Source organism: Paroedura picta, chromosome 1, assembly GCF_049243985.1.
Source record: "Paroedura picta isolate Pp20150507F chromosome 1, Ppicta_v3.0, whole genome shotgun sequence".
Lineage (NCBI taxonomy): Eukaryota > Metazoa > Chordata > Lepidosauria > Squamata > Gekkonidae > Paroedura > Paroedura picta.
Window position 1 is genome coordinate 142,530,577 of NC_135369.1, and position 14,341 is coordinate 142,544,917.

At 42.6% G+C, this 14,341-nt stretch overlaps 1 protein-coding gene and 1 long non-coding RNA gene across 12 annotated transcripts in view; one reads left to right on the plus strand and one right to left on the minus strand.

Moving 5' to 3' along the window:
• Nucleotides 1-11,803, minus strand: part of DDX43 (DEAD-box helicase 43) — a 42,219-nt gene extending 30,416 nt beyond the window's left edge. For all 4 annotated transcript variants that reach the window (XR_013226035.1, XM_077306748.1, XM_077306757.1 and 1 more), the window contains exons 1-8: nucleotides 11,375-11,803; nucleotides 10,196-10,251; nucleotides 8,930-9,062; nucleotides 7,147-7,296; nucleotides 6,535-6,616; nucleotides 2,984-3,140; nucleotides 2,735-2,853; nucleotides 1,658-1,768 (exon numbers count right to left, since the gene is read on the minus strand). Coding sequence is in view for 3 of the 4 variants with exons in the window: in XM_077306748.1 (XP_077162863.1) it covers nucleotides 1,658-1,768; nucleotides 2,735-2,853; nucleotides 2,984-3,140; nucleotides 6,535-6,616; nucleotides 7,147-7,296; nucleotides 8,930-9,062; nucleotides 10,196-10,251; nucleotides 11,375-11,693 (1,127 nt within the window). In the remaining variant the exon portion in view is untranslated. The remainder of the gene's footprint in view (nucleotides 1-1,657; nucleotides 1,769-2,734; nucleotides 2,854-2,983; nucleotides 3,141-6,534; nucleotides 6,617-7,146; nucleotides 7,297-8,929; nucleotides 9,063-10,195; nucleotides 10,252-11,374) is intronic.
• LOC143822100 (uncharacterized) overlaps nucleotides 11,403-14,341 on the plus strand; it is a 210,277-nt gene continuing 207,338 nt past the window's right edge. For 2 of the 8 annotated variants that reach the window (XR_013226046.1, XR_013226045.1), the window contains exon 1: nucleotides 11,464-11,620. This is a non-coding gene — a long non-coding RNA (uncharacterized LOC143822100). Of the gene's footprint in view, nucleotides 11,621-11,891; nucleotides 12,013-12,063; nucleotides 12,180-13,700; nucleotides 14,102-14,341 lie in introns of those variants that run through there. The other 6 variants (XR_013226040.1, XR_013226042.1, XR_013226044.1 and 3 more) reach the window with 5 other exon arrangements.

Consider the following 14,341-nt stretch of genomic DNA (forward strand, 5'->3'; position numbering starts at 1 on the left):
CATTGCAACTGGGAATACCATAGCCTTGACTAAACGCACTTTTGTTGGCAGGGTGATGTATTTGCTTTTTAGGATGCTGTCTAGATTTGCCATAGCTTTCCTCCCTAGGAGCAAGCGTCTTTTAATTTCTTTGCTGCAGTCCCCCTGTGCAGTGATCTTGGAGCTGAGGAAAATAAAATCTGTCACTATCTCCATTTCTTCCCCATCTATTTGCCAGGAATTGAGAGGGCCGGCTGCCATGATCTTTGTTTTCTCGATGTTGAGTTTCAAGCCAACTTTTGCACTCTCCTCCTTCACCCGCATCAACAGGCTCTTTAGTTCCTCTTCACTTTCTGCCATTAGAGTGGTATCATCTGCATATCTGAGGTTGTTGATATTTCTCCCTGCAATCTTGATCCCAATTTGTGACTCCTCTAATCCCGCCTTTCTCATGATGTGCTCCGCATACAAGTTAAATAGGCAAGGCGACAGTATACAGCCTTGCCGAACTCCTTTCTCAATTTTGAACCAATCCGTGATTCCATGTTCAGTTCTCACTGTTGCTTCTTGACCTGCATATAAATTTCTCAAGAGACAAATAAGATGCTCTGGTATTCCCATCTCTTTAAGAACTTGCCACAATTTGTTGTGCTCCACACAATCAAAGGCTTTAGCATAGTCAATGAAGCAGAAGTAGATGTTCTTCTGGAACTCCCTAGCTTTTTCCATGATCCAACATATGTTGGCAATTTGATCTCTAGTTCCTCTGCCTCTTCGAAATCCTGCCTGTACTTCTGGAAGTTCTCGGTCCACATATTGCTGGAGCCTAGCTTGTAGGATTTTGAGCATAACTTTGCTAGCATGAGAAATGAGTGCAATGGTGCGGTAGTTTATTCTTATATAAGGTCTTAACTTATGTGGGGTTTCTTACTGTCTTGGATTTCTTTAAAGAGGATGTAGCTTCCATTCAATGAATGAGAATATGGTTTCCCTGGTCTTAGTTTATAACAGGCATAGTTGTTAACTTGAACTGCTTATTGAAATTGCTCCCTGAAGTTAGAATATCCATCTTGGGCTCTTTTGGAAGCTTCTTACCTGGTACCATTCTCTGAGTGGAATGTATTGGAGTCTACATATAATGATTGTAGAACTGTATCAATACTTAAACCAGGCTTTCTCAACCAGGATTTCATGAAACCCTGGGGTTTCTTGACAGGCCTGGAAGGGTTTTCTTGAATGAGTTGGAGTTCATTAATTTTTAATGTATTTTTAAAATGTGTTAAAAATTTATTAATATGATCATGTTGACCTGCCCCACTCTCCCAAAGTGGTCAATGATCGGCTTGGAGAGTGTGGGAAGGGGAGGGGCCTCAGCTATGCTTCACAACCATATTCTGCATGATTGAGCCACTTCTCAACAGTTAAAAAGTTGAGAAAGGCTCATTTAAACACATGGCATATAGATGATAACTGCATGTGGACTTATTTTTAGATATCTGAAAACCTTTCATAGAAACTTATGTGTTTCTCTACTTGACGTTTACTTCGTTCTTTTTCTCATTCTATACAGTTGCTGGATTTTGATGGTTTTCCCCCTTGTTCATCTTTCTGGGTATTTTTTTAAAAGAAAAAATGTACCAATGTTAAATTATTGAAAACAGGAATAAGTTAATATTACCTCTTAATTCCTTTGTAAGAATATTTTGAACACTCGGCTTCAACCTGAAGCGCCAGTTCTCGAGTGGGAGTGAGAACTAACATACCCGGTCCACCTCGTTTTTCTCTAGGACTGAAAGGAAGATCAACCTCAAACAGTTATACATAAGACAAAGAGAATAAAATATTTGTCTAAAATTACATTAAGGCTGCATTCCTAGCGTATTTATGCGAAGTAAGTTTCTCACAACTTAATGGAATTTACATTCAACTATACTTACTTAGGAGTGGTTAGAACTGATTTGTACACATTTCAGTAATTTATCATAATCATCTAACCATAGTAAATATGGGAAAACAACAAGAATGGAAGAGACACAACTGACCCATTTTTAGTTCTTAGAAAAAGGTCAGGAGACATTCCTTACAAACCACTGTAGGGCTTAGTCTACATTTAACACAGCAATGTACAACCAAACATCCTGATACAGTGTTTGTGTGCTCATATGCATCTCAACCTTAGGTGCTCAGAGGTCATTTGGAGAAAGAGTCACATCTCTTGGATTTGCAAAAGCCTCTTATACTGAATGCCATCTGTTAACTGGCCATCCTGGTTTGCATGATGACAAAACCCTGGTAGGACTAGATTTTTTTAAAATTACATCTTTAAAGTGTTCCAGTTCTCAAAGGCATCACAGACCTTTAATGGGTTTTAACCACAATAAATCTGCACATCACAATAAATCTGCACATCAGAACTGCCTTTCCTTGTTGATAGAGGACATGCAGTGATTTGTACTAGGCTTAAGAGGATATGTACATATGCCAAAGCTGCCAAAAAAACATCCTGGCTTGAGGACTGGTGGCTTTCACGTGTAAGGTGTGGTAACTACCACAATGACTATTTGTATCCAAACAGTATACAATATGCTGTATCCCAAAAATTTGAAAAACCAAAGAAATAAAGCAAAGGAACAAAAAGCATGGTAAAATTATTTAATTGCTTACAGACTACATCTCTTATTTCTGACCCAACTTTAATAAAGATGTACCCTAGCATACACAGAATTCAAGAATTTTTATCCTATCTAATTCTTACATTGGTTGGGAATCCAAATGAATGAATCCTGGCATCAAATAAGCCAACGTCTTTCCGGTACCAGTCTGTGCTATTCCAATTAGATCATATCCTTGAAGTACTATTGGCCAGGCCTGTGACTTGAATAGCATTTAAAAAGCATTTTAAAGTTCCATTTGATTTCCATGCTAGTTAGTAAATACAAATTGGAGATTAAAGATAACAATTTTAATTTTTATTTATAAATATATATATTAATAAAACTAATACCTGAATGGGTGTAGGCTTCTGAAACCCAACTTTCCTTATATTTTCCATAACATCAGGATAGTGCTTAAAAGCATCTTCAAATTTACAGATAGGATTGGGAATATGGCGTTTTTCACCTTCTTTCAGGTCATCACATGTGATATTATTGTTCTCTTTTCTTTAAAGAGCATTAAGAAAGAACATTTCTTTAAAGAGCATCAATAAGCAACATTTATTTATCTTGAGATTAGTAAAAGAATATATAGTAGAAAGAACCATCCATTGGTTATTTCCAGACCTAGTTTGATACTATGTCAGAAGGATTAGTATGTTCCACTCATGTATACTAAGCAATAATTTATAACTGATGTCTCAACATCATTAAAGTCACTGAAAAAGGCACACTGGGCTGTGGTATTTCAGTAAGGTTATATATCAATAAAGGTTTATTGATTGAAAGTAAGGAAGAAAAGGTTCTTGTTTCTGGATAAACTTATTTTAAACTTTCTTAAAATCATCTATAACAAAGTTAACTGTTCCACAAATGTGACAACACAATAGACCAATTAAGGGCCCATATGTTATGAGAGCAAACCTAGACCTGCAACAATCAAGAATTCTGTCTGCTCACTGAATCTGCAGACTAAATTTGCTTCCCAACACACACTAATAAAAATACAGCATGTAAATTACAGGGAACTAAGATTTAAGTTCCAAGTTTGCAGGCAGGAGCTTCTGTAACTTAGAAACTATGTCGTGTGCATTCTGATGCTCCACAAAGAATTGGGTCCAGTGTTTAAACACATATGAGCTTCCCAAAGATACTGTGTGAAGGATTCAGTCCGGTATTTATGGTATTCATCTCAGTTACTGAGAGAAAATGGGACCCTAATGTGTTTATGCTCTTAAAAGGTTTCAGTGGCAAAGCTTGGAAATGGAATATGCTAGTAGACTTTACATTGTTACCTACTATGCAGTGGACATCACCAAATCATCATCATCCCATCCCACCATCCTTACCATAGTTCCTCCATATATATGCCAAATAGCCATCTGGGTGGTCCTGTCTGGGTCAGCAGCCTGCTGTCCGGATGATGTCCGGCCCATGCTACAGCGGGTCAATCCAGATGCGCCCAGTATAGCTGGGCGCGTCTGAATTGGGCCGGCCCCTGCACCCCCCACCTCCACGAGCAGCGAGTGCAGCTGTTGCTCCGCCGCCATCGCTATGCCGCATAGGGGGCAGGGAGAGCTGGAAAATGGCCACAATACCCAGGTGCCGCACCAGAGAATGCTGCCCTGTAACCGTGCACTCCCTCCCTCCCCTCCTCCGTTTTCCGACGCTCCCTCCTGCCTTCTCCAGCACCACTGTGCAAGCTCAACATTTTGCTGGGCTGCCGCACCTCTGGATGCTCGCAGATACTCGCCCACAACCCCTCTCCCGTCCTCCACTTTTTTGCCCCTCCCTGGGTCTCCTTTGCATGGTCACCAGCCTCCCGGCCAGCGCACCCAGAGGGGGGGGGGGGTCCTGCTCCGCCTCTGTTCCTCATCCCTAGCCTTCCATGGCTCATTTTTTTTAATTGGCTTTTATTCTAGTATGTATATAATTCACTTGGCGTGCTGGGGGACAACTCATTTCTTTAAAAAGGAGGTGACTGGTTCAAAGCCCTGGAGTGGAAGTAGGAGTGGAGGTAGGGGATGATTGCCACAAAAGTTGTCTCTTGCTGGGGTAACAGCTTCTGGGCCACTCCTTTCCTTTCTTTCTTTTTTTTTTTTGGTGCCATGGTCTAGGATCAGAGGAAATTACCTGCCATATTAGCTGGGGGACTGAATGAAGGGATAGTTGTGAAAAGTGTTGAAGGGGTTAGCCTTCATGAGGAATGGAGCTGAAGGGTTGATGGTGTTAGAACAAAGCTTTTAGAGAAATTTTAAAAAGTCAGGTGAAACTTATGCTCAGCTAGGTTGTTTAGACTGAACCTTAACAGATGGGTTGGGGGGAATAAAGTAACAATATTTGAAGACCTGAAGCAACTAATTAGCTTAGAACAGTTTTACAAGCAATTTCCTTCACAATTTAAATGATTCCTGAAGGATACAAAACTAAAAACAGTGGATGAAGCCATCACTTTATTAAATGAGATTGAGGGAGACTTGGAGGGATCTCATTTCCCACCTCCCATCATCAAGAAAAATAAAGTTTGGGGGACCTCGGAGAAAATCAAGCTATCAAACAGCAACCCTGTGATTGGAACACAAGTAGGGATAGTGTGTCACTGTCAGTTAGAGGGACACATTAAGGCTTATTGTCCAAAACTAGAGAAGGGTAAAAACCAAGCCTCACCCAAAACTGTCAGAATAGTAAAAATGGCAGAAGCAGCTATTGAAACCCCAGTGACAAACTCTGAGCCAGAAGAAGCACAAACAAACAGTCCAGGAAGGGCTCTGCAAGTCTGGAAAGTTCATGCAGATCCAAATAAAGAATACTTAACATCTGTAACTGTAAATGAACTGGCTGGAGAGACAGAGGGGCATGGTAAATCCTGCCCTGATAAAGAAAAATTAGTATTCTATAGGAAGGTCCTACGAATTCAAAGGCATAAATGACCCAGAATTTCAAGTGGAGTTAGCTGACCTCCCAATCAAATACAAAGGCTTTACAGGGAGGAGGCCAGTAGGCGTTTGGGGGGAACTAGGTGTTCCAATTTTATTAAGCAACAATTTGACCTTGCAGATAAGAACATCAGTTTCCAGCAGCAGGCCTCAGACTTCAGAAGGGCAGACATTACCAGCCTAGCAACAGAGCGTGATAGCCAAGTCCTGTGCTACCCAAAGGGTCTGCCACAGAATGCTTAGCTGTGCAGAGGCCAGAGGATTCTTTGGAAGAGCCATGGCATTAGGACTGGTCTTCTCTGCAGCTTCAGAGAGTACGTGTGTGCGCACAGGACCATTTAAACACTCCACCAAGCAGGAGATTTGGGAATGGATCTTGAAAAGGGTACAATGACCCAAAGTCCATCCTCCAAAGCAGCCATTTTCTCCAGGGGAACTTATCTTTGTTGCCTGGAGATGAGCTGTTGTTCTGGGGGATCCTAAGATCCCACCAGGAGGCTGGTATCCGTAACCCTCAGTGGGGAACCATGCCAAAGAGTCCCCTCTCCAAAGCAGCCATTTTTGCCTGGGGAGCTGATCTTTATAGTCTGGAGATGAGCTGTAATTCCAGATCTCCAAGCACCATCTGGGGATTGGCTACCCCTGGGTTTGAAATATTTTTGGAATATTCCTCAAAAGAGTGCAGTGTCTCCAAAACACTCCAAAACATCCATTTGGGGGAGCTGATCTTTATAGTCTGGAGTAGTGAAGGTGGAGATGAAGGGTGGCTGCAGGCTGAAGTGGGGACAGAGTGTTATGAGTATGTCCCAACTGGATAATGGACTCTGGACAGCCCTTACCAACAGTAAGGAGTCTGTTGTATATTTTGCACAACAGGCTTTATTGCTACTACAAATATATAAAACCACCTTAAAACTACTTACCCAATAACCAAATTAACCACACAGAAAATTTATCATTCTTACCTCCACCTATCAACTTCATCTTGTGACATACAAGCAATATTTGTTGACTCTTTGTAAAATCTTTTTTCAATGGGAGGCAAATCTGGTAAGTGCAAAAAAATAAAAAGGTCAAAATGAGAATACAAGTGAGTATTTCTTTTCAATTACAGCAAGGTTAAGAATTTTGAGTGGAAGGCCAAATCTAGGGACTACAGACTCTTTCCTACCAAAAGATCCTAAGTACATTTAGCAGCCATGGAATCCTTTTACCCAGAGGTGCCAGGGACTGAAGCCAAAGGCCTTCTTCATGCAAAATAGATACTCCACCACTAAGCCATGATCCCACCCAGTGGTCTGGATCCTAGACCATGGCACCACATGTATTTTTCTTCTGGCATGGAGGCAGTCCTCCACTGTGGAGCTCATTTCCTCTTGTACTAGGCACGTGTTAGTGGCATTCCAATGTTTTTCAACTAGCTCGAAGTGCCTACTAAAAGAGGAAATAAGCAAAGACTGCCAACAATACCCTTAGCAAAATCTGTCCCCAGCATGTTTAGAAGAATCAAGTAGATGCTCTCACAAATAGAAAAGTATTTATGCTGTGAAGGTTCCTTAAAAATCTATTGTACTAACCAGCCCATTTCATTGCTTCATATTTAGCTTTGTTTTCTCTGAGAGAAGTCCAGTTAATGGACTGCTTTGGATTATTATTTACAGACTTCAAAGCTTCAGAACGACTGACTTCGTAACAAGTGGTTCCAACATGCCGGTGCTTAAAGGAACCTGTTAAAACAAGAACAGCTAATCAATGTTTTAGTGAATCATCATATTACTGTTAAGTTTAAGACAGTTTTTGTGCATGTATGTGTCGGGTTAAGGATTAAAAGATTGTCTCACTAGCACCATAACATTTTATCTAGACATCAATAGAACCAATAATGTACTTCAAAAAGCCACATAAAGGAAATACATATAGAGATGGGACTCGTCTGAAAATCCAAGAGTACTCTATGAGTGCAAAAAAATCTGGAAAGTTTTTTTTTTGTTTTTAAGTTCTCTGAATTGGAGAACTGAGGTCTGCACCGCACAGACCTCAGACTTTTAATGGGAAAATGCAGATCAGGTTCAGAGTCAGCATCACAACAGATATTTTAAAAATAACAACTACTGAACAGAAAAAGAGATAAAAGGACAAGGGCAGGAAGGAAGTAGACAAGGCAGAAGGACAGCAGCAACACAAGGAGCCATCCACTTAATAAGCTGGCAATGAATGGGAGCTACTTTCCACTGCTGGGGTGTGTGTGTGTGTCAGAAAATCTAATCCCTCCATTCCCTCTCCTTATCAGTAAGTGATTAAAGTGGGCCAACTCCAACCCATGTTTTCTTAGATTCTAAGTTGATTCAGGGAAGAATAAATGGGGACAGGGAAGAATGCAGAACCTCAAAAGTCTTGGAAGGAAAAGCAAGTTCCAACTGGGGAGTTGTGGCAGAGAAAATACAATAATATGTGGGTTGGGATTTCTACCCCTCCACTCGTAACTATAGGAACCTTTCTCAACTTTTTTACCATTGAGAAATCCCAGAAGGGGTGCAATCATACAGAATATAGTTGTGAAGCCTTGCTGTATACACACCCACCAGGGCAGTGGTCCGCATCCTTTTTTAGGCTGTGGACTGGTGGGGGAGGGGAGGGCGATCCAGCGTCCGCGCATGTGTGGTTGCGCCATGCGTGCTGCAAACTCAAATGTGCGGCAATTTCGCGCATGTGCGACAGGTCCACACATGCGTGTTTGCACCGTGCGTGGCCGCAAACACGCATGCGCGGACCTGCAGCTCATACACGTTTACGCCGGCGGCTGCGCTTCCCTCCCTCCCCCCCGCAAAAGGAAGCTTGCTGGCCCAATTTGCTTGTGGCCTGGGATGTTTCTCACTGCGGCAGGGGGGGGGGGGGCGGAAAGAGGGAGCCGCGGCCCGGTGGTTGGGGACCACTGCACCAGGGGACCCTCCCCATCCTACCCTCTCCAAGGTCATCATTTTGGGAGGGGGGGAGGTTGACATGACCATATGTGGGCATATCAGCCATAAATGTTTAACTAATTAAAATATATTAAAATTAATTAACTCCCACCCATTTGGGAAACCCTTCTAAGGCCATCAAGAAACACCAGAGCTTCATGAAACCCTGGTTGAGGAAGCCTGATGTACAGAAAAACTGCATTTACATGTTCTTACTTTTCAACATGTCATAAAATGATTTGGTCAAAAGTTTCTGTTTAAACTACTCTACTCCTATCTTACACTTTTCAGAGCTAAATTCAGAAATTACTCTTCAGTAGAAAGGCTAGCTGTAAACTGGAATTTAATGAAGCACGATTAGTCTGTACTACAAAACAGATTTGAAGTTTTAATTTATTACCTTTTTCATACTTTTCTCCTGCATTGCTTTGACTGCACCTCTCAATAAGATCATCAATCAGCATTTTGGCTTTCGTCTGCTTATCATTACCACCAAATATCTTTATTTCAGCATCGTAATTTCCTCTTACAACCTAAAGATAAGATCTCATTAGACTAGCATAGGGTACTGTAATACCCCTTGCTAAGCTTTGCTTTTTGAACAATTGGTATTTCCTAGCTGATTACAGTACTTTCCTCTGGTAAGTCAGAACCAAAGTTCCAATTTTGTATCAAGACCTACCCTTCAATAATTATACACCACTCAGGAGAGCCAGTTTGGTGCAGTGCTTGAAGGGTGGGACTAAGATGTAGAAGGTGCTGATTCAAATCTCCACTACGTTACAAAGCTTGTTGGAAATCCTTGTTCTGTCTTTCTCCCTGCTAATATACCTCACAGGGTTGTTGAGTGAATACATTTTTATTTGCAAAAATTTACTCCTTTTTGCCCCATAGGATAATTAAGGCAGCTAAGAAATCAAAACATATGCATTAAATATTATCTTAAAACCAACATGCAACTACAACATTATAACCTATTAAAACCAAAGCATTGAATAAGTACAAAAAAGTCTTCACCTGCTGGCAGAAGATGACAATGGAAGGGAACAGGCAAATGTCTCTGAGAGTTCCAGCATTTTGGTGCCACTACTGAGAAGGCCCTCTCCTGGGATGCCATCTATTTAATCTCAGAAGGGGGGAGACCCAAAATAGGCACTCTAAAGATGACTGCAGTGGTCAGTCAGGTTTATAATGGATTAGGAAGTCTCTTACATATGTTGGTCCCAAATCACATAGGGCTTTAAATACCAGCACCTTGATTTCTGCCCGGAAAAAAATGGAGAAGACCAACATATGTTACCTGTGCTCCTTGAAGGAATAACTATAAACTTCCACAGGCTGGACATTTGGATGATGCTTCCCAAGGGCCACACTACCACCAGAAATATTCCGGGATGAAATGTTAGTTATTTCAGGAAAATCTATATTCTGTGGTTACAAATAATCATCAATATTATCTTGTTTAAAATTCAGGTAAGTATTTCTAAATTGAAAGAAGCATGTAAGTGTAATAGAAGTTCCCTTGCCAAGTTCTTTGAATTGATTTCTGTAGAACTATGGACACAAGTAAAAGAAATATTGCAAACAACCCATCTTTTATAACAGGATAACTTACAAATATGATGAAAACCATTAGATTTAAATTATTTAAAAATAAACATGTCACCTGTATTTTACAACCTGAAGATTCTTCCAGTTCTTTTATTTTAGTTCCACCTCGACCTGTTACAAAAGTAAGTTAACATATTTGCATACATCATCACATACCAACTTTTGCCAAGTGGCTACAGAATTAGAACAATTAGACTATTTATATCACGTCTAGCTAATCACTGTTTCACATATCTTCTCCACAGGTCACTTGACCATGACAAAAATGGACAACTGTACAGTTTTCACTACAACAAAAATGATACATCATCAAGAATTACGGAAAGCTAATCCAGCTAATACACCTGACATGCCCTTATACTAGAATTCTGATTTTCTTCCAATGCAGAATTTGTGTCCTTCCAGAATGAAATACCAACTTCGTTTTCCATACCTGCAATTTACAATATACAACTTTTAAAAATCCAGGACAACCCTTTCTTCTCATTTTGGGCCAACCAATAATGAAAAGAAAAGTGCCAGGGCTATGCCATCTTCTCTTGATTGAGGAATGGTCACAGGGCACACACTTTTTGGAATTTACAGTGAAGAAAAAAATTACTTTAAATATTTGAGTTGCCTACATTGTTCATCCAAGTTATTCACAACGATCAATGGATCTCCTAATGGCAACTTGTCAGGACTGCATGCAGGTCACATGTGACAACAGTCTGGCTTGTAAAATGGGCCTCTAGTGTCTGAAGTCTAAGCAAGCCGAAAGAACACATTACCCCGCTCTCCCAGTAGGTTGTTACATTGTAAAATGCTGAGAAGATATGTTATTTTGCAACTGCCCAATTAAGATCTCCCACAGGAAACACCGTTTTTCAAAATCCCACACTTAACAACTCATTCAACACACGAACCAGACATTCTACACCCTGAATTACCCTCTACGGCCTGAATTATTAATTTTACACTCTTCTCTTCCCTTTCCATGCCATTTTTTTTTAATGGCGGCTATAGACCGCAGGGCATACTTTAGCAGTTATAAGCCACCTCCGCAGTTAAGCCACCCATGGCTCGATTGGCCCTGGAACCGGGCAGTTACCCCTTCTCAACCGGCCCAACGAGTGGGCTCGGAAGGGCATCTCATTCGACGGGCAGCGCCATTAATCGTCCTGACCAAAAGCCACCAAGCCCCTCCCGCTCCCCCCCCCCCAGAGACCCTCACGCCACGATCCCCCCCCCCCACCTATGAGGGAGCCGACCAGCGCGTTATCCAGGCGGAAGCAGAGCGGCGGCGGCCGCGCGCCCTCTGCGCCTCTTCCTCCCGGGGACCTTCGCGCCCGATACTCCAAGGGCCCCGACCGCCAGGGCTCGCGGGCAACGGCCTGCCGCGAACGCCCCTTCCACCCGTCGCCTCTTTCCTTGTCTTCGGCCACGGCTCGGTTCCCACAGGCTGCCGGAGACGCTGCGTCCGTCACCGAGCACCACGCAGGTAAGGCCCGGGAGGGCTCGGGGGTGGCTCCGTGAGGACCGTCCTCATCGCTGTCCGCTTCCCAGTCGGACATGACGAAGGTCCGCGGGGGGACCTGTTCTAATCGGGATCAACGGAATTAACTCCCAACGCCAGGCCAGCCGAGCAACTGCCTGGCGCGTGCTAAACTAAACCGCCCGATTCCGGCAGCCACTCCGATTGGCTGAAGCGTCTCTCGTGCCTCGTAAGCGATTGGTTGGAAGGATCCGCGTTTCTGGCCCCTCGTTGGATCGCGAAAGAAAGAGGAAGAACCAAATTGTAAGGCGGCGAAATCGCTTGCTGATCTCCCTCTCAACATAGAACAGTTCTGGGTTGTTTTTTCCAAACGGGGACAAATTTTATCGCGATGTGAGGTAAACAGAAGGCTTATCTTTCGAGGAGGAAGACAAGCCCTAATTAACTGCCCTTAGACGAAGGGAATTGCCTATCAAGAAGACTTCAGGATGAGCTCTGCTGCTTGAGGAGGAACCCTGTGATTTAGGAGACCCGTTCCTGATTTTTATCTCTTGCTTTCCTCTGGGTAATTTACTTGCTCTTGCCCATCCCAGTTTTCTCGCAACATCCCAAAGATAAAACAAAAGGCCAGGAGGTATTCTGGCTTTATAACTGAAAGGGAATTTGAATCCTGCTCCAAGAGACCACAGTAACATCTTTGTGAATTGAAGGTGGACTGAATAGTTCTGGCCTGAATAGTAAAAGATACCCCTGGAGAGAATTCAGATAATCTCACCCGTTGGTTCAGCCAAACATACTCACAGACAAAAGCAGGATTTGGTATTTATTAAAGGTCCCACCTAGGGTTCCTAACCTCCAGATGGTGGCTGGAGATCTCCTGGGATTAGAACTAATCTCTGGGTGACAGACATCAATCTCCCTAGAGAAAATGGCTTCTTTGGGAGGTTGATTCTATGGCATCATACCCCACTGAAGTCCCTCCCTTCCCCAGATCACACCCTCCCAAGGCCCCATCTCCAAAAATCTCCAGGTATTTCTCAACCTACAGCTGGCTTCCTTATTTAACCACAGGCACAATTCAAATCTACATTGTCTTGAATAACTTTCTTAATCAAATTTAACTAAATCTCACCATAAACAGACTTTACAGATTTAGATTCTAATGGTCACTAATGCACAAGATTGTTCATGTTGCAGTTCTGCATAAAGGCTGCTTGAATCCCTTTAATTCTAGTTTTATTTACAGCCCTGCTCCTGAGTTTTTCTCCTGTAATGAAAAATCTTTGATCAGCCAGCAGCCATTGTGAAAAACAAGCTCATAAGAACCAATTGGTAAAACATATATTGTATGTAAAATATTTTAACATAATTCTGCAGTGCATTTTAACCAGATGCTCCTAAGAAAGTACCCTGTCTTGTATTTCCTGCAACCCACCAGATGGTTTTTGTATCTCCAATGAAGATGCAGAGTATATGATGGGCCCAGTTACTCCTTGTTTTGCAGTGATCCACACAACAGTCACCTTCAGGTTAGACTTCTGTAACTCGCTCTACATGGGCTTATCCTTGTCTTTGATCCAGAAATTGCAACTGGTCCAGAATGCAGTACAGTTCCTCACAACAACAGCTTGGAGGGCCCATATTTGGCCTAGTCTTATGCAACTGCACAGGTTCCCAGTTTAATTCCAGATCAAGTTCAAGGTTTTTTCCCCCTTTATTGGCACAATGGTTTTGATATTGACCTTCAATGCCATCTGAGGTCTGGGCCAGGCATACCTGAGGGACTGCCTAACTGACTACAACCCCAAAGAACACTTCGCCTAGCCAATACAATACATCTGGTGATCCGCAGTCCTAGAGAAGTATGTCCAGCCTCAACTAGGACCAGTGTCTTTTCAGTCCTGGACCCCACCTGGTGGAATGAGCTCCTGGAAGGGAAACGTTCTAGGGCAGGAAATCCCAGCTTTGCTGGGTCTGTAGGTACATTTTAAATTTTGAAGAAGCGTTGGTTTTTATATGCCACTGTTCTCTATCAGAAGCCTCAAAGCAGCTTACAATTGCCTTCCTTTTCCTCTCCCCACAACAGACACCCTGTGAGGTACGTGAGACTGAAAGAGCCCTGCTATTAAGGCTCGGTCAGAACAGCCCTATCAGTGCTGTGACAAGCCCAAGGCCACCCAGCTGGCTGCAGGTGGAGGAGTGCGGAATCAAACCTGGCTCGACAGATTAGAAGCCACCGTTCCTAACCACTAAGCCAAGCAATTGATGCCTCCACAAAATAGTTGACATAGTAGGACTAACCATAAAACTACTGCCAAGAGTCCATAATCGCAAAATATTGGAAGGTTACAAATCAAGAATTATCTTATGGTGGGCTGTTTCTGCGTGGATGCTCCCAAAAGCAATACTTGTTGGAGTCTTCAGAAGCATTTCCTGCTCCAATAAGGTGGAGGAACCCAGAATTAACTCTTTGCTTTGGACAAGGAGGTAGGTGCCAGGAAACATTGGCAAGCACCAAGGTAACAATGGGCACTAGCTAGTGGACCTCTCTGATGTAAGGCCAAGGAAGGATACCCCAGCATAGGTACCAGATGCAGAGGGAAGGGGATGTTACATAAAGCCTGCAGAGCTGAATATTTGGAACTCCTAGGTGTACCAAGACAAGTGCCTCTTAACATAATATGGACTTTTGCAACATACTGCACAAACATTTCATAAGGCAAAAAC